Genomic DNA, 22,767 nt, shown 5'->3' with positions numbered 1-22,767 from the left:
AGTAGCTTCACTAAACTTCTCCATCCCTTTCCCTTCCTCTCCTCTTCCTTTAAGATGCTGTATAAACCTATCCCTTGGACCAAACGTTTGACCATCTGTTGCAATATTAACTTGTGTAGAATGGTGTAAAGTTTCTATTTTCTGATTACCCTGCACTGAGTGTCTTGGAACATATTGACCATATTAAGGACTCAGTCTCACTGTCCCACCTACCAGGTAACATTACAACTGTGTTGATGCAGTCAGCCTCTGCCAGTTCCCCTTCCATCTGTGGCCTATTCCATCTGTGAATCACCCTTTGCAAAAAAGTAATTGACCTAACATTCACCCTTCACCTAAGTTTTTCTACTCGTAAGTCATAAATTTGTTGCGGTTGGTTCACTGGCCAAGCTGGATCGTTGTTTCGCAGACGTTTCATTACCCTGCTGGATAACATCATCAATGCAGCCTCCAATGAAGCGCCGTTATGTTTTCCTGCCTGGTTTTCAAACTCTGGGGTCCACTGGAATTGGTTACCTCATGAATAAACACGTAGAATTAGACCCTAAATATACACACCACTGCAAAGAAAAACCTGCAATGAGGTAACCAACTCCAACAGACCCCAGAGTCTAACTATCAGGTGGGAAAACACAACAGCGCTTCATCGGAGAATGCACTGATGATGTTACTCAGCATGGTAACAAAACATCTCCTTCACATGATGAAGGAGCAGCACTCCGAAAGCCTGTGATTTCAGATAAAGCTGTCGGACTATAAACAGAAGTTGCTGGAAAACCTCAGCAGGTCTGGCAGCATCTGTGAAAAAAAAATCAGAGTTAACCTTTCAGATCCGCTGACCCTTCCTCAGAACTGTTGGATGACAACCTGGTGCTGCGTGACTTCTGACTTTGTCCATCCCAGTTCAACACCAGCACCTTCACATCCTCAACAGGTCCACTAGCCTCTATGGAGAGTGACTTCAGCTGCAGTATTTATACATTCTGTAAATGTATTTTTTTCCCTCAAGCATTTTAACTGTTACTTGGTCGAGGGTCTTTTGAGATAATGCTCTGCAATATTTTATATTTTTTGCAGGCTTGGAGTGAGTGATTGTGTTATTTTTCAGCAAGGGTTATTGGATATTGCTTGAGCAAGCTCCTTTTGCAATAAAACCGCTGTTTATTTGTTAATTTAAGAAACGCGCCTTCCTTGTTTCTGATCTGAGCTACAGGTAAAATAATTAACAATGTCACCTCCTCTCAGGACTTCAAGCTAGAAAGCTGGGGGTAAGGGAATGGTTAAACTTTTCCCAGTGCGAAACAAAGCATCAGATTAATGTCTGTGGTGATGGATTCAACTCCATGGAAAAATATGAAAAAAATGACAGAGAAGGAGAACCCAGGAGAGGTTATTAAGGTCTCCAACACAGACACAAGTAGAACAGTGTTTGGACAGCGCTAGCAATCAAACACTGGAAAAATGAAAGACAGTGAGAAGAGGGAGGGTTAAAACAGGGCTGAAGGCATTATATCTGAATGCATGCAGTATAAGGAATATGGCAAATGAGCTTGTGGGGCTGATCTAAACTGGCATGTATGACATGGTAGGTATCGTGGAGACGTGGCTGCGAGGGGATCAGGATTGGGAACTAAATATTCAAGGATATGCATCCTATCAAAACGATAGGCAGGCGGGCCGAGGGGAAGGGGTTGCCTTATTAGTGAGAAATAAAATTAAATCAATAGGAAGAAACGAAGTAGGGTCAGATGGTGTGGAATCTGTATAGGTAGAATTGGGTTGTGTACAGGCCTGTACACAGTAGTCAGGAGCTGGAATGCAGAATGCACCAAGAGATAGAAAAGGTGTAAGAAAGGCAAAGTCACAGTGATCATAGGGGATTTCAATATGCAGGTGGATTGGGAAAGTCATGTTGCCAGTGGATTGCAAGAAAAGGAGTTTGTGAAATGTCTACAAGATGGCTTTTTGGAGCAGCTTGTGGTGGAGCTCATAAGGGAACAGGCAAGACTGGATTTGGTGTGGTGCAATGAGGCAGACTAGATAAGGGAGCTTAACATAAAGGAATCCTTAGGAAGCAGTGATCATAATATGATAGAATTTACTCTGCAATTTGAGACGGTGAAGATAGAATCAGAGGTATGAGGGAGGAGCTGGGCAGAATCGACTGGAAGAGAAGCCTAGCAGGCAAGACAGTGGAACAGCAAAGGCAGGTGTTTCTGGGAGTAATTATGAGGAGAAGCAGCAAAAATTCATTCTTAGGAAAAAGCACCATGGTACAGGGAGGAGACGGCAACCATGGCTGACGAGGGAAGTCAGGGATAGCATAAAACCAAAAGAGAAAGCATATAATGTGGCAATAGGCAGTGGGAAACCAGAGGATTGGGAAGCTTACAAAGACCAACAGAGGGCAACAAAAAAAAGAAATAAGGAGAGAGAAGATTAAATATGAGGGTAAACTAGCCAGTAATATAAATGAAGGCTATAAGAGTTTCTTTAGATATATAAAGAGCAAAAGAGAGGCAAAAGTGAACATAGGATGGCTGGAAAATGACAGTGGAGAGATAATAGTGCAGAGCAAGGAAATAACTGAGGAACTGAATAGTTACTTTGCGTCAGTCTTCACAGAGGAAGACATGAGTAAAATCCCAAAAATTCAAGAGAGTCAGGGGGCAGTGCTGAGTATGGTGGCCATCACCAAGGAGTAGGTGCTGGTAAAACTGATTGGCCTGAAGGTGGATAAATTACCTGGACCAGATGGACTACACCCCAGAGTTCTAAAGGAGGTAATTGAGGAGATAGCGGAAGCATTAGTTGTGATCTTTCAGGAATCACTAGAGTCAGGGAGGGCCCCAGAAGACTGGAAAATCGCTAGCGTGACACCCCTGTTTAAAAAGGGAGTAAGGCAAAAGATGGAAAATTACAGGCCAAATAGCCGAAGCTGGGTTGTGGATAAGATTTTGGAGTCCATTGTAAAGGATGAGATTTCTGACTATTTGGAAGTGAATAGTAAAGCAAGGTGAAGTCAGCATGGTTTCATCAAGGGGAGATCATACCTGACATATCTGTTAGAATTCTTCAAGGAAGTAATTAGCAGGGTAGACCAAGGAGATCCAATGGATGTTAGCTACCTGGACTTCAAAGAGGCCTTTGACAAGGTGCCACACAGGAGGTTGCTGAGTAAGACAAGGGCCCACGGTGTTAGAGGCAAGGTGCTAGCATAGATAAAAGATTTGTTGTCTGAAGTTTAGAAGGATGTGGAGTCATCTAATTGAAATTTACAGAATACTGAATGTCTGGACAGAGTGGGTGTTAGGAAGATGTTTCCATTGGTACGAGAGTCTAGGACCTAAAGGCACAGCCTTAGGGTAAAGGGAAGGCCCTTTATAGAACAGAGATAAGGAGAAACAAGTTCAGCCAGAGAGTGGTGAATCTATGGAATTCACTGCCGCAGAAAGCTGTGGAGTCCAGGTCATTGACTACATTTAAGACTGAGATAGATAGGTTCTTGATTATAAGGGGATCAAGGGTAATGGGGAGAAAGCAGGAGAATGGGGTTAAAGAACTTATCAGGCATGATTGAATGGCAGAGCAGACTCGATGGGCTGAATTGCCTAATTTCTGCTCCTTTGTTTTATGGTCTTTCAATTTTGAGCCCCACTATGGCCTGTGGAGAAGAACAGAATCATGCTGAACTTGTTTGCAACCGTTTTGAAACAGAATAAGAAATTGGTGGGAAACCTCAGCAGGTCTGGCAGCATCTGTGGAGAGAGAAAAAGAGTTACTATTTTCAGGTCCTGTCTCCCTTCTTCAGAATGGCCTTTTGAAACTACTTAGACCCTGACTAAAACATTTACATGTTTTGGCGCTCTGTTACTGAATTGGATGTAATTAATTAGGTGTAATTAGCTACAATGGGGTGGGTACGTCATCTACTTGACCAACACGAGAATCCAAAAGTGGGTGCTGTACTCCTACCTTTGAAACAGCAAGCCCCAGGTGGGCAGAGGAAGCGTTCCAGTGATACCCCCAAGGCCTCACTGGGAAAATGGACATTCCCACAGACACCTGGGAGTCACTGACTCAAGACCATCCAATCTGGAGGAGGAGCATCCGGGAATGTGTCGAGCACCTCGGGGTTTGCCAAGGGGGGTGATATGCAGAAGCCAGATGAAAACAGCGCAAGGAGCATGGTGCCACAGGAACACACCCCCCGCCCCAACACCTTTTGCCCCAAGTATAACAGAGCCTGCGGTAGCCCCATTAGTCTGCCCCCATGGACTCACCCTGAGATTGGAAGAGAAGGACTCTTGACTGTGAGGGGCCATCAGTGCTGGTGATGGGATGTAATTATGACAGGCCCGACCAATAAAGGTTCAAACCATTCAGATGTTAATTTTGAGACAGAGAGTTTTGCTCACTTCTGCCCCAGACAGAAGGCTCTTTGTTTGCGTGGCCATTTGGAAATTTGGTTTCAACTTTGCAGGCAGCTGTGCAGGCATTCAGTTGTGGATCGCTTCAAGTAAAAATTAATTTGCTGCGGAATGGATGACAATGCACCGAGAAGCAGATTGAAAGGAGAAGAGAAAACAAAATCGATATCCTCGCCCATCAAACAGTGATAAGCCACAAGCTTGTTGAATCCAATTGATCATTCCAGTGTTTGGAATTTAAGCAATAATTCAAGTCAGACACCAGCAACAGAAATAGCAAAAGTCTAATGATTCTTTCTGTAGCTTTACTTGGAGCAGGGAACATGAGAGATAGAGAACTTGCCAGGATCATGTCTGATGTGTGTTTAGTTTGGCAAAAAAAATGTGCAACCCATACCAGAAGGGGGACATGTGATATTTTTCAAAATTTCACAAAAATAGAGTCCTCTTGTCTATTTTCCTGATTTTCCTTTTCAAAGTATGCTCCTCCAGCTCTCCCAAAGTATTTCCTGATGAATTTCTCTGCCCGCTGTTGCATACTTTGTCTCCATAGAAATGGGGAGCAGGCATGACATATTGTCAGCCAGTCATTGCTGCTACCCTTCAATGTCTTTCACTCCTGATGCTTGGAAGCACTTCCATGGTGGGACTCCTGGGTTTACGAACTCATCGTGCATGGAATTCCATGCACCAGCCTGTGCCTTCCTCCAGTTAGCTCAGTTGGCTGGATGGTTAGGTATGATGGGTTTAATTCCTACACCAGCTGAAGTTACCATGAGGACTCTGCTTCTCAACCTCTCCCCTCACCTGAGATATGGTGACAATCAGGTTAAATCACCCACAAGTCATCTCTCTCAAATGAGGGAGCAGTCCTCTGGGACGAAGGTGATCTTGCCTCTACCTTTATCTCCTCAGGGGTATTTCTACGCTTGATGGATCTTTGTAGACCGTAACAGACCAGGCATGAATTGTTGTAGTAGTCCCCTCTTCCAGTGAGGTGGGAAAAGTCTAATGTTTTCAGAAATCGAGTAACAAAATTTAAATTGACACAGCACTTTGACAGCCTCAGGACATCCTTAATTGCTTCACAGTCATTTTTATTAAATGTAGTGGCTGCTGCAATTTAGTGAAATTGAGAATAGATTTGGATTCGGCAAGGCCACTGTAAGGTCAGAGCAAAAACAGAAATTACCGGAAAACCTCAGCAAGTCTGGCAGCACCTGTGAAGAGAAAAAAACAGTTAACATTTTGGGCCTAGTGTCCCAACTGAGGACCTGCTGAGTGCTTTCCAGAAATTTCTGCTTTTGTTTCTGATTTCCAGCATCCGCGGTTCTCACAGATTTCTGTAAGGTGAAGTTTGGGGAGGGTATGAGCAGTGGAGTATGTAGTAGATGGAGGGACGGGTTAGTCTGGGGAAGGGGAAATGGGCAGTTAGGTGATTGGGCTCGGTGGATGCTTGGGTTTGGTGAGTATGGGTGGGGTTCAGTGAGGTAGATGGGGCCAAAGGAGATATCTATGGCTGGTGCTCTCTGTGTGAGATGGGGGCAAGGCAGGGTAAGTTGGGAAGTCACAATAGGCATTCAGCTTTGGTTTGAAGGAGATGGGAGACACCTGCAGTGAGAAGATCAGAGCAATTGCTTTTCATTGAACTCAGGCTGTGCGTGAGTGTGTGTGCGCGTGTGTATGTATGTGTGTAAGTGGGAGGGAATCACTGTGCGTGTTGTGTCATGGTGTGTGTGCGTGTATGAGAGAGAGAGAGAATCATTGTGTGTGTGTGTGTGTGCCATGGTGTGTGTGTGTGTGTATAACGTGCATGTGTGTGTTGGTGATTTGCAGCTCCACCCTGAGAGCCAGCTTGCTCGCTGCTGTTGATAAAATAGCAATTCTCATTGATGATGGAGTCAGTCTCTTCATAGTCTGAGCTGCCCATGGTGAAGGGCCCTGTCACTGCATACAGACACAATCAGACCATTTAGCCATTAGCAGCGTTCCATGCATGAAATTGTACACCTTTTTGTGATGGTTTTTTAAACTAGTTTCTGTAGAACTCTGATTATGTGCTGTTAAGCTGTGCTATTATGTTGCATATCTCTGAAATCATTTTGGGTCACTCCCTCTGTGTCACCCCCTACCCTTCTTATCTCCCTAGCTGTCAGACAGACTTTTGATTTGTGTTCAATCTGGGCCAGTGCAAGGTCCGCTGCTTTTTGTCATTTATATCAATGGTTTGGATGTGAGTTTAGGAGGTATGGTTAGTTTGCAGATGACACCAGAGTCGGAGATGCAGTGGACAACGATGAAAGTAACTTCAGAGTACAACAGGATCTGGATCAGAGGGGTCAATGGGCTAAGTAGCGGCAGATGGAGTTTAGACAAATGTGAAGTATTGCATTTTGGTAAAGCAAACCAGGGCAGGATTTATCCAGTAAACAGTAGGGCCCTGGGGAGTGTCGCTGAACAAAGGGACCTAGGGCTGTCGATGCATAATTCCATGAAAGTGGCAGCACATGTAGAAAGGGTGGTGATGGCAATTAGTACGCTTGCCTTCACTGGTCATTGCTTTGACTGTAGGAGTTGAGAGGTCGTGTTGCAGCTGTACAGGAGATTAGTGAGGCCTTGTTTGGAATACTGTGTACAATTCTGGTTGCCCTTCTATAGGAAGGATGTTATTGAACTTGAGAGGGTGCAGAAAAGATTTACAAGGATTTTGCTGGGTCTGGACGGTTTGAGCTACAGCAAGAGGCTGAATGGGCTGGGCCCATTTTCCCTGGAACATCGGAGACTGAGGGATGACCTTATAGAGGTTATAGAATCATGAGGGGCATGAATGGAGTGAGTAACCAAGGTCTTTTCCCCAGGGCAGGGGAGTCCAAAAGTAGAGGATATACATTTAAGGCGAGAACGGAAAGATTTAAAGAGGACCTGAGGGATAAGGTTTTCCAGCAGAGAGTGGTGCGTGTGTGGAATGAGCTGCCAGAAGAAGTGGTGGAGGCTGGTACAATTGCAACATTTAAAAGGCATCTGGATGGGTACATGAATAGGAAGGGTTTAGAGGGATATGAGCCAAATGCTGGCAAATGGGAATAGATTTATTTAGGATATCTGGTTGGCATGGACAATTCGGACTGAAGGACCAGTTTCTGTGCTATACATCTCTATGATTCCGTGCTAACTTTCTGCCACCCTAAGTTGTTGCTGGAAGAGAAATATGTAATTTTCATTTCTCTTCCCTTTCCAGGCACCCAACAGCATGTTTGACATCCAGCTCATGGGAAATAACTCTGAGCATTTTACCATTTCTCCAACATCAGGCCAGGGGAAGGTCGACGTCCGGGTGCGAGTGGCACTGCCTCTAGATTTTGAGCACATCGCTCACTATGAATTCTCGGTAAGTTGTTTGATTAGACTCCATTTCAGGTGTGATTTTTTATTTTCTCTCTTACTACAACATAAGGGGAAGGTCAGTTTGGTCCCTAGAGCCTTGTTCAGCAGTTTACTGGCTGGTCTGTGGCTGGACTCCATTAAAACCCCACAAAGCTCCAAGAATGCTGGAAGATCTCAGCATGCCTGGCTGCACCCATAGAGAAAGAAACAGACTTAACGCTTCATTCTGAGTTCTCAAGAAGTGTCACTGGACCCAAACATCATTTTTTTAATTCACTCATGGAATGTGGTCATCTCCAGCCAAACCAGCACTTAATTGCCCATCCCTCATTGCCCAGAGGTCAGTTAAGTGTCAACCCCATTGCTGTGGGTCGGAGTCACATGTAGGCCAGACCACATAAGGATCGCACTTTCCTTCATGAGGTAACTGCACAGAGGATAGTATCCCAGCACCAGGTCACCCTTTATTTACATGTACCTCTGGCTGTGACCAACCAGCTCAGTCAGTCCCAAAAGTGAGGAGACTCTCAATCCCCTATTTATATCCATCAGCCAGGGCTCCCTGATTGGCCCAAGTTAACAGCCGCAATGAAGGATCCTATAGTCGATAAAATCCATTGCTTGCAATCACTACACTTCTCCAAAGGACATTAGTGAACCAGATAGTTTTTTTCCAATTATCAACAATGGGTTCATGGTCATCATTAGACCCTTCATTCAAGATTCTTTATTTGTCAGCTGTCATGGTGGGATTTCAATCCATGTCCCCATAGCATGAGCCGAGTTTCTGGATTAATAGTCCAGCAATAATACCACTAGGTCATTGCCTCCCCACAAAAATCAATGTTCCCTGACGGGGAATCGAACATTAACTCTGCCCTGTATCTCCACAGATGCTGCAGACCTGCTGATTTTATGTTTTGGTTAATGTTTCGAGTGTGGTACGCGGATTGAGGGGTTCTGTTTCAGATTTCCAGCACCTGCTGCATTTTGGCTTTTATTCATCGCCGTCCCCTGAGAGGGGATTGTTTCCCATGGCTCACAGAGATGTCACCTCTCCAGGAGTCAAATTTATCTCCAGAACAGTTTTTTTTCTACCCAGCAGAGAAAAGAAATGTATTGAGTTTGAAAGAAAACTGAGGTTCTTTGTTTTCTTCACGTGCTTTCTATTTATTGATCAGTAGAGATATTGGAATGGGGGGATGGGGAAGTTATCGGGATTAATGCAATATAGAATGCTGCTGGAAATCTGAAACAAAACAAAAAGTGTTGTTTTCCAGCTCCTCCAACCTTTTTGTGAATCGTAGAATCGTACAGTACAGGTGAGGCCCTTTGCCCCCTCAAGCTATACCACCCAAAATGCAGTACTAGCTACACCAGTCCTGCTTGCTGGCACCAGGCCCATAGCCTTGGATGAATACTTGAAGCGTCATAACATTCAAGTACCTTTTTTGAAAGTCGTGAGGTTTCCTTCCACAACTCCCTTCTCAGACCATGTATTCCAGAACCCCATCACCTTCTAGGTGAATAGGTTTTTCCTCAAATCACCCCTAAACCTTCTGCCTTTTACTTTAAAATTATACTCCCTTGTTATTGACCTTTCAACTAAGGAGAACAGTTATAGAATCCCGACAGTGTGGAAACAGGCCATTCTGCCCTTCAGGTCCACACTGATCCCTCCAAAGAGCATCCCAGACAGACCTAGCCCCCTACCATTTCCCTGTGACCCAGCATTTCCCAAGGCTACTCCACATAACCTGCACATCCCTCGACACTACGGGCAATTTAGCATGGCTGATCCAGCCTAACCAGCACATCTTTGGTCTGTGGGAGGAAACCGGAGCACCGGGAGGAAACCCGCACAGACACAGGGAGAATGTGCAAACTCCACACAGTTGCCTGCGCCTGGAATTGAGCCCGGGTTCCTGGTGCTGTGAGGCAGCAGTGCTAGCCCCTGAGCCACAGTGCCACCCAGATTCCCCCTCAGCCTTCTCTGCTCCCAAGAAAACAGCCCCTCCGAAAGGAGGTTCCTACGGAGCAGATCAAAATAAATAGCAATGGAAAAGGGAGGAAAGCCTTATAGTGGGACAGTTTTCACGCAGTGAGAATGCATTCAGGATCTGTCCTGGCTTTCTCTTTAAAATGTTGCCTCCTTATTATTGACCCTTCAACTAAGGGGGACAGATGCTTTCAATCCGACCTATGTGAGGTTCAAAGAATACCCTGCGATGCGAGGGGAAAGAGTAAAAAGGACATGAGGGGCAACTATTTTAACACAGAGAGTGGCTTGCGTGTGGAATGAACTTCCTGAGGAAATGGGGGATGTGGGTGCAGTTACAGTGTTTAAAAGACATTTGGACAAGTTCATGAATAGGCAAGGTTTGGGGGCATTTGGGCCAAGAGCAGGCAGGTGGGGCTAGTTTAGTTTGGGATTACTGTCAGTCTGTACTTGTTGGGCCGAAGGGTCAGTTTGTGTGCAGTATGACTGTATGACTCTGTGAGAATACTTTGGCGGGGGCAGTTCATTGCCTGCCACTCGCCACTTAGGGCAATTGAGCACAGTTAGGTGCACTGGGCCGAACTGAGGACGGTGGACGGATGTTACTTATGAGGCTGTTGGTGAGTGGAGGTGAGAGTTTGCCAGCTGTCCCAGTGGAAATTTGGAGGCGTACATGGATTAAACATGCTTGGTGAAAAGGAGACCACTCAGACCGGAAGTGAGTAGATTAGCAGGGCAGTCCGTACCAGCGGAGAGAAAATGGAATCAGAATGTAAGCTGGAATTGTTTGGAGTCTTGATCACGGCACTTTTGCATTTTTCATGAGTATCTTTTTGCATGCCTCTCCTCTCCTGAAGCTGTTTGCTTCACACCAAAATATATTTCTGCAGACATTCAAGCAGTGTTCTGGCACCCTGCCCAGTTGACCTACCATTCACTGAGGTGACCTCCAGTCAACGGGCCACCCTACTGAGAGCACAAACAATGAGAATCAGCCCTCGCCATGTCTCACCTTGCCTTTACTCAGCCCGCACGTAGTTGACCTTCAGATCATCAGGGACATCAAGCCAAGATCAAGACTTGGATACTCTGCCAAGCAGTGATGGAATGCACAATCCATCCCCTCTGATACTACTCCAGCAGCATCTGAGACTGAGTTGCTCCGAGGGAGATATCTGAGGAATTCTGCTGCTTCTACCCAGCCTCCAGAAAATAGCAGCTTAGCTGGTCCTTGTAAAAGAGATTCCTCGATCCTCACAACCCAAGTAGAAACAAGGGGGTGAAGAGATTCAGACTGTGCAGAGCACACGTCCACAAAAACTCAAGGTTTAAAAATAGCTCAACCGTCTACCAGGACGATTATATCAGGCAAACATAACTGGAAGGTGTGAAATAACAGGGAAAACAAACTGGGAGAAATTTAATATTCAGAATTGAATCTTAATTCAGACGCTTGGAGATAATACAATGCCTGCTTCCGACACCGATTGCGGTGACTTTGTTTGTATTGTGAATTGCTGTGAGCTATCATGTCACCCTGGTACAAAGTAATCGTACAGACTGCCCATTTTCCACCACCACAGCTGCTAAACTAAATGCCAGCAGAATGAAGTGTGTGCACAATGCAAAATCTCATTAGACAGCAATTTACATTCTGCTGGAGTGTGTACCAGCTCTGATCTGGTGCTCTGGCTTGTTACCTTCAAGTGGCATCACGGTACTGAATGAAAAGGATGTCACTCGCGATCTGAAGCAATGAGTTTTCGAGACCAGCTCTATGCTCAGATATCATTCAATCAGGAAACTTGATAAATTGTTTGTGAATGACCTCCCCCCACCGCCTCGGTATTTTGCTGCACAGAGCCATCTGACAATAAATCTCAGGCAACTGGAATGCGAGAAGTTGCAATGTTCCCTTCCAATGTCACAAGTAAAATGATGTTTATGACTCCTTTGCAATGCTCACAGGGGAAGAGGGTGCTTTCCAGCTGTCTTTGATCACATTCTGCTCATAGCCAGGGGAGGCAGTGGCCTTGTGATATTATTGCTGGGTTGCTAATCCAGAGATCCAGGTAATTTTCTGGGGAAAATGAAAGAGCTGTGGATGCTGTAAATCAGGAACATAAACAGAAATTGCAGGAAAGGCTCAACAGATCTGGCAGCATCTGTGAAGAAAAATCAGAGTTAACGTTTCGGTTCTGGTGACCCAACATTCTGAGGAAGGGTCACTGGACCCGAAATGTTCACTCTGATTTCCCTTCATAGGTGCTACCAGACCTGCTGAGGTTTCCAAGCAACTTCTGTTTTTGTTCTTAATTTCCTGGGGAGCCAGGTTTGAACCCTGCCATGGCACATTGGTAGAATCTGAATTCAATAAAGATCTGGAATTAAGAGTCGAATGATAACCATGGAACCATTATCGATTGTCAGGAAAACCCGCCCGGTTCACTTAATCTGAAACTGCCATCTTTACATGGTCTAACATATATGTGACACCTGACTCACTATAATGTGGTTGATTCTCAACTGCCCTCTGGGCAATCACGCATGGGCAATAAATGCTGGCCTAGCCAGTGATGCCCTTGTCCTGTCAATGAATTTTAAAATGTTTAAAAATCCAATTCCACCAGAAACCTATCACTTGACCATTTATCCCATGCTTTTGGATTGTGCTGTGTTGAAGATGTCTGCTACATTTGTCAAATAAAAGTTGCTGGTGTACTCATGTACGAACTTGCATTGATACTTTCTTCATTCGTGGCTTGTTTTGCTTTGAGTTTCTTAATTGTTCCTTTAGTTTTTAACAGTGTTACTGTCTTTATGGCATGTCGCTGTTAAGACATAGCACAGCTTAATTGTTCTTATTTATAAAGCAAACAAGTCTAAGCAGACTCTTATTGTTAATAGAGCAGAGATCCTTCATTGACCAATATTATGAGGCCATATGTGCACTGAATGCTTGTTTGCATGTGTTTATAATTGCCTCGTCAAGCAGTGTAATGATGTGGATAGAGGTAGATTTTTCTTGTAAAGCCCTGGAAAGGAGATAACTTGAGGTCTTAATAATCTTACAATCCTTTGATAGCTCTGTAATTGAAGTTGTGCACTAAACAATCTGGAGACTGTACAGCAGTGAGACATAGAACCTTCAAGTATGGAAACAGGCCATGCAGCCCATCCACTCCAGGCTGGTGTCTGTCATCCACACCTTCCTCCCTCCACTCTTCTTCATCTGCATATCTCTTCCAGGGAAGACTGAGGCTGTACTTGAAACGTTAACTCTGTTTTTCTCCATCTGCCCACAAGTCCTGAGTTCAAGTCTGTTGAGACTTTACTGAAACTATATCTTCTCACTTCAGGTATCACCAATGCAAATCATTTTTGCTCCTGGTTTGTGCTTTTCTCTTTTCTTTATAATATAAGAAGACAAAGCTACATACAGCACTTTTGAGATTCTCACTACTCAAGGCTTTATTGTTAATGATTAGTATTGGTATTAGTATTGTTACATCTTTTGAGATACAGTGAGAAGTATTGTCTTCTGTGCTATACCGGCAGAACGTACCATCAAATACAGCAGGGAGACTGAACAGAGTGCAGAACACAATGTTACAGCAGCAGAGAAGGTGCAGAAAGAGATCAATAAAGTTCAACTTACTTTTGAATTCTGTACTTCTAGAAATTAAGCCCTGTACTGTGCACCTCCGACAGCTTTATTCAGCTGTTTATCAATAATTTATTCATCTGACTCCACTGTTCAATTTGAACCCGTTCCAGTTAGACCCATGGAAAGGCTTCGTCTGTTATTCAATCTGTAAATATGCTTTGTTTTTATTTGGGATTTAAGTACAGAGAATTTGTGCAAAGTTAGGAATTATTCTAGATTCAACTTTGAGTTCAGTAGTCTTGTGCCAGAGTCCCTGCATCTATTTTATTTCTGTTTTTAGCAGCAGTATGTACCATCCATGAGGTGCGCTGAGAAATTCACCAAGGTTCCTTAGACAGCTCTTTGCAAACACATGACCACTTCCATCAAGCAGGACAAGGGCAGCAGATACATAGGAACAAGCTCCCATCCAGGCCACTCACCATCCTGACTTGGAAATACATCACTGTTCCTTCAGTGTCACTGAGTAAAATCCTGGAACTCCCTCCCCAACCCATATACCCCAGAGTCTGCAGCAATTCTAGAAGGCAGCACCTTCTCAAGGTCAATGAGAGATTTGTCAATAAAATGTTGGCCCAGCCAGTGACACCCACATCCCATAAATGAATAAAGAAAAGGTTTTAGCTTTGTTATTCTGTAGTTCCTTTCAGATGATTGTATGTCATTCTGTCATACACAGCTGCTGTAGGCACCCTTTGATTCCTTTACAACACCCATTCCGAACTCCTCCTTCATTTAATGCATCCTTCTCCCTTCCTATCACAGGCCTTCCCATTCATTCATATTACACCCAACCCCATTATGCTGCCTAAAACCACTGCTTTTTTAATCTTTCTTCTGATGTAAGGTCTTCGACCTGAAACATTAACTCTGCTTCTCTCTCCACTGATGCTGCCAGACCTGCTGAGCTACTCCAGCACTTCCCATTTTTATTTCTGTCACTAGTGTGCATTCTGAGCTCCTAATTTGTCAGCTATTTTCTGAAGATTTATGGCCTTGAGCTAAATTAGCTTTACATGGACTTTAATATTTTGTAGAGAGATTGTTAATTTTTTTTTCGCACACTCAAGCGTAAACATTTATGCCTTTGGGTCTCAATTAGGAAAAAAGTACTCTGTGTCTTCAGATCCCGTTACCAAGATAATGGAAACTTGCCGAACATTCAAATCATTTCCATTCATATATCAAAGGAAGTAATCAGAAGTTAAAATGCAGTCAATTATATATTCTGTAAACAAACGCTGACTTTCAGCTGCCAGTTCCCAGTGTTTCAGGGTGTGGTAATGTTGATAATATATGTGGAACTTCCAAATGTCTAATTACTCCACTCGTGCCCTTCTGAAGAGCCAAAGGGAAGACCACATCTTCTGAGATAACAAAGTGTAGAGCTGGAGGAACACAGCAGGCCAGGCAGCATCAAAGGAGCAGGAAAGCCCAGATCTTCTCCCCTGGTTCCTTGGTACAACCTGTGGGGCTACAATTCAGCAATGCTTCTCACTGCTTTCTGGGGAAGGGAACAGCCTCATGGTATTATCATTGGACTGTTAATCCAGAGACCCAGGTAATGCCCTGGGGACCCCATTTCAAATCCCACCATGGTTAATGGTGTAATTTGAATTCAACAAAATATCTGGAATAAAGGGTCTAATGGTGACCGTAAAACCGCTGTTAATTGTCACTTAAGTGGAAGGCTCAGTGGTTAGCACTGCTGCCTCACAATACAAAGGACTCAGGTTCAATTCCACCCTCGGGTGACTGTCTGTTTGGAGTTTGTTCATTCTCCTGTCTGTGTGCATTTCTTCCAGGTGCTGCAGTTTCCTCCCACAATCCAAAGATGTGCATGTTAGCTAGATTGGCCATGGGAAATGCAGGGCTACAGAGATAGGATAGAGGGTAGGTCTGGTTGGGATGCTCTTCAGGGGGTCAGTGTGGATTCAATGGGCTGAATGGCCTGTTGCCACATGGTACAGATCCTACAAAAAACTCATATGGAGAAGGCGCCAATCCTTACCTGATCTGGCTGACATGTGACTCCAGATCCACAGCAATGTGGTTGACCGTTATTCGGGAAATAAATGTGAATCCTGTGAATGAATACAAAACAACTCAAACCCTACTGTATCAGATGGGATGGAGTGATCACCACTGTTTTCCTGTAGGCCTCACCTGGAACATAACTTGACCTAAACTTTTGATAAAGCCAGGTTTTATTCAATGGACGTTGCACATTTGCATTACTCGGTGTGTCACATAAACCACGGCGATGCAGGTACAGCATCTCAGGTGTGGTCATCCTCAGTTTCTAGAAACATCAACACCAGAACAAGATTCAAATCCTCGAGCCCATTCTGCCATTCAACAAGAGTTGGGTTTTCAGATATGGTAAAATACTGCTTTTCTTAATAAAAAGATAACAGAGTCTCCATTCTCTTTGTGAATGCTAGAATTATGTACTCATAATTTGAAGAAAACAGTTGAATAAACTTTGCATTTTTTGTTATAAATTGTGATTTCAGCAGCTGTCAAGAAAGTCATTATATTCTATAGTGAAATTAATGAATTTTATATCAGGCTCTTAATTAACACCAGTTTTAAATATTTTCTTGAAATATCCACCTCTCTCGAACATGAGGCTCATTTGATTGATTGATTGATTGTCACATGTACCAAAGTATGGTGAACAATCTATGTCTATGAGCAGTACAGGCAGATCATGGTAAGCAAGGATGTGCAGATCAAAAAGACTTAGACAGATACATACAAGTTACGTTGCACAGGGCATGCACTCGGCAAGACCAATGTTAGTGAGGTCAGCATTACTTGAGGCTACAGAGTCCATTCATCAATCTGATGATGGCCCGGAAGAAACTGTTTCTGATCTTGCTGGCGCGCGTGTTCAGGTTTCTGTAACTTCTACCTGACGGAAGAGGTTGTAGGAGAGCATCACCAGGGTATGCTGGGTCTTTGATGTTGGTCGCCTGTCCTCGGCAGTGAGCTGTGTAAATAGAGTCCATGGATGGAAGGTTGGCTTCTTTGATGGTCTGGGCTGTGCGCACCACCTTCTGTCGTTTCTTATAGTCCTGGGCAGAGCAGTTACCATACCAGACCATTACACGCCTGGACAATATGCTTTTGATGGTGCCTCTGACGAGTCGGTGAGGGACCTTATGGACATGGCAAATTTCCTGAGACACCCAAGGAAGAAAAGACATTAGGAATGTTGGATCAGCTATGATTCTGTTGAAGGGTGGAGTAGGCTCGAGGGACTGAACGACCTACTGTTATTCCTATTTCTTATGGTCCTATGGTCATAAAGTAGTAGATGCAACCAAGAGGTATGTTTCATGCCTCTCTGTCCAACCCATGGCTAGTTCTCTCCTGCCCATTGAGGTTTGGATGGTGGTGGGTATCATATACACCCATGTTCCTTACTGTCTCCCACGTCTTCAATAATGCAATAGTTAGTAATTGATCAACCATAACGTGGTAACGGGGAGTGTGCAGAAAAGGGAGACAATAGGATGCCATTACAGAACGAATGGGGAGAAAAGGTTAGCCATAAAGAAATAATGCAGCATAAACAGATAGAAAGGACAAACAGAGGAAAGAAATGAATAAGCTGGTGACAGGAAGAGAGAGAATTTTAGTTTGTTCCTATCTGTAAAGTACATTATGAAACATTAGCTGGTATATGTTCTAGTAGAATACATGCAAGCTTCATGAATGTAGAACAAACTCTTGTCTTGAATGCTGCATGCTATTTATTTTGAAGTTTTTACATTATGTAATGTAACTATATTCTCTCCAAGTCCACCCAAACTCTTCCTTTACTTTCATTTTGGCAACAGATTTTTGCAAACGAGACATCCTCCGATCATGTTGGCTTTGCTCGTGTCAAGATTGACCTAATCAATGAAAACGATAACAGGCCAGTATTTAGCCAATCGCTATACAACGTGAGCTTGTTTGAGAATGCGTCTGTTGGACTCATCGTCGTTAGTATTGTGGTAAGGACTCTTTTACAACTGTGCATTTCTCCCTGACCCACAGATCTAAACCTTTCCCACCAGCAGCTGAGAGATAATGTCATGGCAGTCAGCAAAATGTGACACCAGTGTTGTTTGCATGTCATCATCCCTCAAGTGGTCAGTGATCATTCTTGTGACATGTGTCAGATAGATTAAGAAATGCTGTTTGCGGCATCCCGTGAATATGAATTTACAGGTAACATGCCTCGGTTTAATCTGTATAACTGTTTGTGTGGAAATGGGAAGGAGATGGGCAATTTTGATAATCGTTTACTAAATAAATGTGAGGCTATCCATTTAAATAACAGGAATAGAAAGGCAACTTATTATCTAAATGAAGAGAAACCTCAGAACGTTCTCACACATGAATGGCAGAAACCCAATATACAGGTGTAGCAGGTAATAAGGAAAATAAATAGAACTTTGGCATTAATTGCTAACAAAATAAAATATAAAATTAGGAACGTGTGGCCGCAATTGTACAAGGCACCAAGGAGACTGTACCTGGAGTATTGCATACAGTTTTTGTCCTGTTACTTGAGGAGGAATGTAGTTGCATTGGAGGCAGCTCAGAGGAGGTTTCACTAGATCAAGTCCAGACATAAGAAGAATATTATAAAGCTGGAGACGGTTCAAAGGGGATTTGCCAGGATGTTGCTGGGTATGGAAGGTTTCAGTTATAAAGAAAGGCTGGATAGGATGGAAAGTGGAGTTGAGGCTGAGCTGACATCAACTGTGATTGTATTAAAAAGTGAAGCTGGCTAGAATGGCTGAATGGCCTCTCCCTGCTCCTAACTGTTATGTTTTAAATGATGGGTGCTGTGAGTAAGCTCAAATGAAAGAACTGAATTGTTCCACTTTATTTAACTAGGCCACCGCATCAGCCAGCACGGTTTGGGATTCGTCTTTAGTACATGTTTGGAGGAGTCTGCTCATGTTGTACATTTGTGTACTGAAAGGCTCAGTATTGAGAGATATGAATAATTCTCTCCAAAATTTTGCACTTATTAATTGCTGCACATAATAAGAGGGTGTAGCTCAATTGTTGTGATCCCAGTTGATGGAAGTAATTGACAAGTCTAATCCCAGAGAGAAACCTGACTTGATAGACCATCAGATTTATCTTTGTAATTTGGTTTCTGTGGTGGCCAGTCACTGAACATGTTGACAAGAGCCTGCCAATTATTTTTAACAAAACAATGTGGACGTTTTTTAACACAACAGGGGAAACAAAATCTATTTTGCACTTTAACAAGGGCATCAGTCCAGGAATACAAATAGTTCAGTCATAATTATGGATCATAATCAGTTGGAGCTATTTCTCATATCCAGATCCTGGGAATATGCATCAATCCGAGGAAAAATAGGAGTTTCATGTCTGGAGCTGGGCTTTGATTTGATTTAATTTATTGTTGTCACATGTAGCTAGATATAGTGAAAAGCTTTGTTTTGTGAGCAGTACAGGCAGATCATATCAAACAAGGACATACAGATCATAGGGTGTTTAGACTGAGTGAGGCATACAAGGTTATAGCTGCACAAGAGGTCCATGAAGCAAGATTAACATTCGATTTGAAATTAGAGAGGTCCATTTGGCAGTCTATTAACAGCAGGGAAGAAACTTTTCTTGAATCTGTTGGTGAGTGTGTTCAAGCTTCTGTATCTTCTCCCGAACAGAAGAGGTTGGAAGGAAGTATAACCAAGGATGTGGTGCATCTGTAAAAGTTGATGAGAGTCCTTATGAACTTGCCAAATTTGCTAAGCTTCCTCAGGAAGCAGGACTTAATCATTGAGGAAGTGATTACAGCAAATGGGGCAATTCAAGATAGAAAAGTAGGGTCTCTTGGAGCGTAAGAGGTGACCGGGAGCTGAGGGCAGGGGGTTTCACCAGCCACTATCACTCTCGCCTCTTTATAGACAAGTATGTGGTAATTTACAAAGCCATGGGCTCAGGGGGAAGTATGGGGATGGGGTGATGAATTGGGAAAGTTGAGGGCTTTATAAAGGGGCTGAATGAGAAACATAGGGACAGCAGCACCAAGGGAGCAGGAAGACGGTGTGACTCAGTCCCAGCCTGCAAGTCACTCATGAGATGGAAACCCTCACCAACCTCAACACAACGTCAGCTGTGCCATGGCAAGACAAAATGGGTGCCAGTGTGTGCAGACTTGGTGGACTTAGTTACTATGCCTTTCTTCAGCAGCCTAGATAACTTGTTTGAACCACTAAGGGCAGTCACATTTGTCTCACATCAGCTGATCCAGTAATACCACCCACTGAGAGCAAGCTGTGCTTCTTCACAGAATCACAAAAGTGTTACAACACAGAAGGAGACCATTCAGCCCAACAGGTCTACAGCATCAGCAAGCATTGTCCAAGAATGATTATGGCCGCCTGCAATTATTGGCCCTAATTGCCTCCTTGTCATTTGAGCGAAACAAAAGTAATGAGACACTAACTGCAAAGCATTGCCTGTGCTTGGCATTTCTGAACACAATCCAGAGCTATCACTGAAAGGAAGCACTCTGGAGCCTCCTCTAGGTTGCAGTGTTCTCCATTCACATGAAAGATTGTTCCCCCATGGCATGAAAAGCCTTATATCTGCCCCAGACCTGCCACCTCCCCCAGTGGCAGTCATGCCCGTCCTTGGCCTGGTTGGGACACAATCCTTCCTACAATGAGACAAAGGCAGGGTTTAAGACTAATGGAGGGGATTGAAGACGCGTTAGTGGTAATGCAGGATATAGTCAGATGGTGGTAATTTGGAAGTTGATGTGAAGGAGAGCCCTTGAGCAGACGTGAAGCATGCAGTGTTGAGAGTTATAGTCTGTGCGCCACAATGAGAGGTGAGTGCGATGGCACAGTAAGAGTGAGCAGAGAGCCCTGTCAGTGTGAGAAGATGCTGGCACCATTTTTCGGGGGTGGGGGAGCAGGTTATTGACCTTCAGTCCGCACCACATTGTATTTAGAGGACAATCCACTAACCTGGGCTGCTGTGCCAACCCAGAATGGTGGATTCAGGTGGCATGTGGAGTTTCTTCCATCTGTATCGCCAGGTCCCAGGCAGTAAACCGAGGAGCTAACCTCCCTCCCTGGGCTCTGTCCTGAGCACAGTGACTTAAGGCCCACGGTGTGACAGTCAATTCCTCGGCTGCAGCATCTGAAGTGGTGTGCATGTGGGCTTTAGATATAGCATCTGCATGTGAATGTTTGGGGATCCCAGCAGTGAGGATCACTTCCAGCTCCCTATGCTGTGTGATTCATGAGGTAGGCATCTTAAAGTCGGGTAATGAGGTAAAGAACAGACTGTGAACTGGCATGGATTGGCATCATCAAGCTCACTCAGAAAAACACTTTAAGCCTCCCCTTAACACTCTAACCTCAAACTTGAAAAGAGATGTGATTGAGTTCTACTTCGGAACTCCAGTTTCCAGATAATGATAACAATGTTTTATGAACCTTCATCAATATGACATATTTCAACATGGAAGTGGTGGGAAATGTATTTCTATTACTCCATAAGAATCTGATGTGTGCAATGTGGAAGCCTTCCAACAATTTGTCCTGATTGGAGCTACAGATGGCCTTTCAGAGCAATTTGCAATAATTGTACCTTGTCTTGCAGGGTTAGTCATTTTATAACTGAATCTAATTTAGGTTACATTATTGTTCTAATTGTAGTCCATCTCCAGAGGTTTCTCATGTTGAAGAGATGGCTTTCTGATAACAAATGCAAAATATTTTGAAATGCATGTGTCCATTTTAGAAGTTGTCTGTGTTCAGCACAGTGGTAGTGTCTGAACCAGTGGGCCAGAAGGTCTGGGTTCATACCCCACCTGCCCCAAAGGTGCACTTGGTGTCAGATTAAGTCCACTCCAGGACTGGGCCATGTCATTGGACAGAGTGGTGCAGCAGTATCAGAGGTAGTATTTTCTCAAATGGGAAACTCAGTGTGTGTCCTGTTTCAGAGCATGTGTTGGGGATCACAAATTCCAAGCCACTATATTGAGGCAACCACAGGATGACCCTGGTATTGCAAGACAAAGGAACACAAACTGATCAGCCATCCTGGTGTGATTTGCTGCTACTTGAGTTTTTTTTACCCAAATAGAAGTGAAGTTGCCACAATCACAGTGGGCCATTAGAAAGAGAGATGGACTGGTAGTGGTTTAACCTGAGGATCACCATACCTCAGGTGAGAGTGAGTCCTTCATGGTAATCTCAGCCAGTATGGGAGCTGAACCCACGCCGTTAGCATCACACTGCATCGTAAACCATCTGTCCAACCAGTAATGATTGCAAGTTCCATTCCAAGCCATTCATCATCCTGACTTGGAAATATATCACCGTTCCTTCACTGTTGCTGGATCAAAATCCTGGAATTCCCTCCCTAATGGCATTGTGGTCAACCCACAGGACATGGATTGCTGTGGTTCAAGAAGACAGTTCACGCCACCTTCTCAGGGGCAACTAGGGATGGGCAATAAAGGTTGGCCCGTCTAGTGACACCCATACCCACTAAATAAACAAAACAAAAATGATAATTATTGCATTAGGTGGCGACAGTTTGAATGTGAAGAAGTGAACCATTTCAGTGTGATTGTTGTATTACTGCCAGTCGCTTGTCTGCAGTGTGCTGTGTTAATGAGGATGTATTACCCCAGGTGGTGGTAGGGATAATGCTGAGACTCACTCCATGCTCACTGTTATTAAGGGTAACTTGGACAGCAACTTCTGGCAACTCTACGCCGTTGTACGGAGAAATCAAAAAATACCTTTGTTGCTCTTGTTACAGAACTGTTGCAACAGATTACACTTTGAAATGGTCTAACATAAGGTGTTCACAACACCTGCACAATTGAAATGCTAAGTCCTTTTCCAGATCCAATGATGTAAAACCTTTGGGCTCATTGCAGCAGATTGGTGAGGGTGGCGACCCTCCTAGTTGGAACTGGTCAGAATCTGTGCAGTGGAGGCTTTGACCAGTTCCCCCAGTGATGGCAAGGACAAAGCCCTTTAAAAATGAGCCTTGAACTGTTGCAGTGGGCCCTGGAGTAGCATTGGTGTTCAAGGAAAGGCCTCAAATGGGTTGCCATTGCTCCACCTGTCCTCTAATGTGCCATTATCCTGCGCCAAATCTGCCAGGTTCTGTTCAGGTGGCTGTCAGGCAGCCTACACCTCACCTGACCAATTTCAACAAGACTGAAGCCTCAGAATAGCAGAGAGTCATAGAGCCATAGAGTGCAGAAACAGACCCTT

The 22,767-nt window shown here is 44.0% G+C and overlaps 1 protein-coding gene across 1 annotated transcript in view; it reads left to right on the top strand.

The window, feature by feature from the left end:
* cdh23 (cadherin-related 23) overlaps positions 1-22,767 on the top strand; it is an 807,091-nt gene that overhangs the window by 292,060 nt on the left and 492,264 nt on the right. Inside the window, exons 12-13 of the mRNA XM_059640347.1 lie at positions 7,669-7,818; positions 17,329-17,487. Coding sequence (XP_059496330.1) covers positions 7,669-7,818; positions 17,329-17,487 — 309 coding nt within the window. The remainder of the gene's footprint in view (positions 1-7,668; positions 7,819-17,328; positions 17,488-22,767) is intronic.

This window comes from Stegostoma tigrinum, chromosome 37 (genome assembly GCF_030684315.1).
Source record: "Stegostoma tigrinum isolate sSteTig4 chromosome 37, sSteTig4.hap1, whole genome shotgun sequence".
Lineage (NCBI taxonomy): Eukaryota > Metazoa > Chordata > Chondrichthyes > Orectolobiformes > Stegostomatidae > Stegostoma > Stegostoma tigrinum.
The sequence above is the reverse complement of the archived record's forward strand: the minus strand, read 5'-3'. Positions and strand labels throughout refer to the sequence as shown.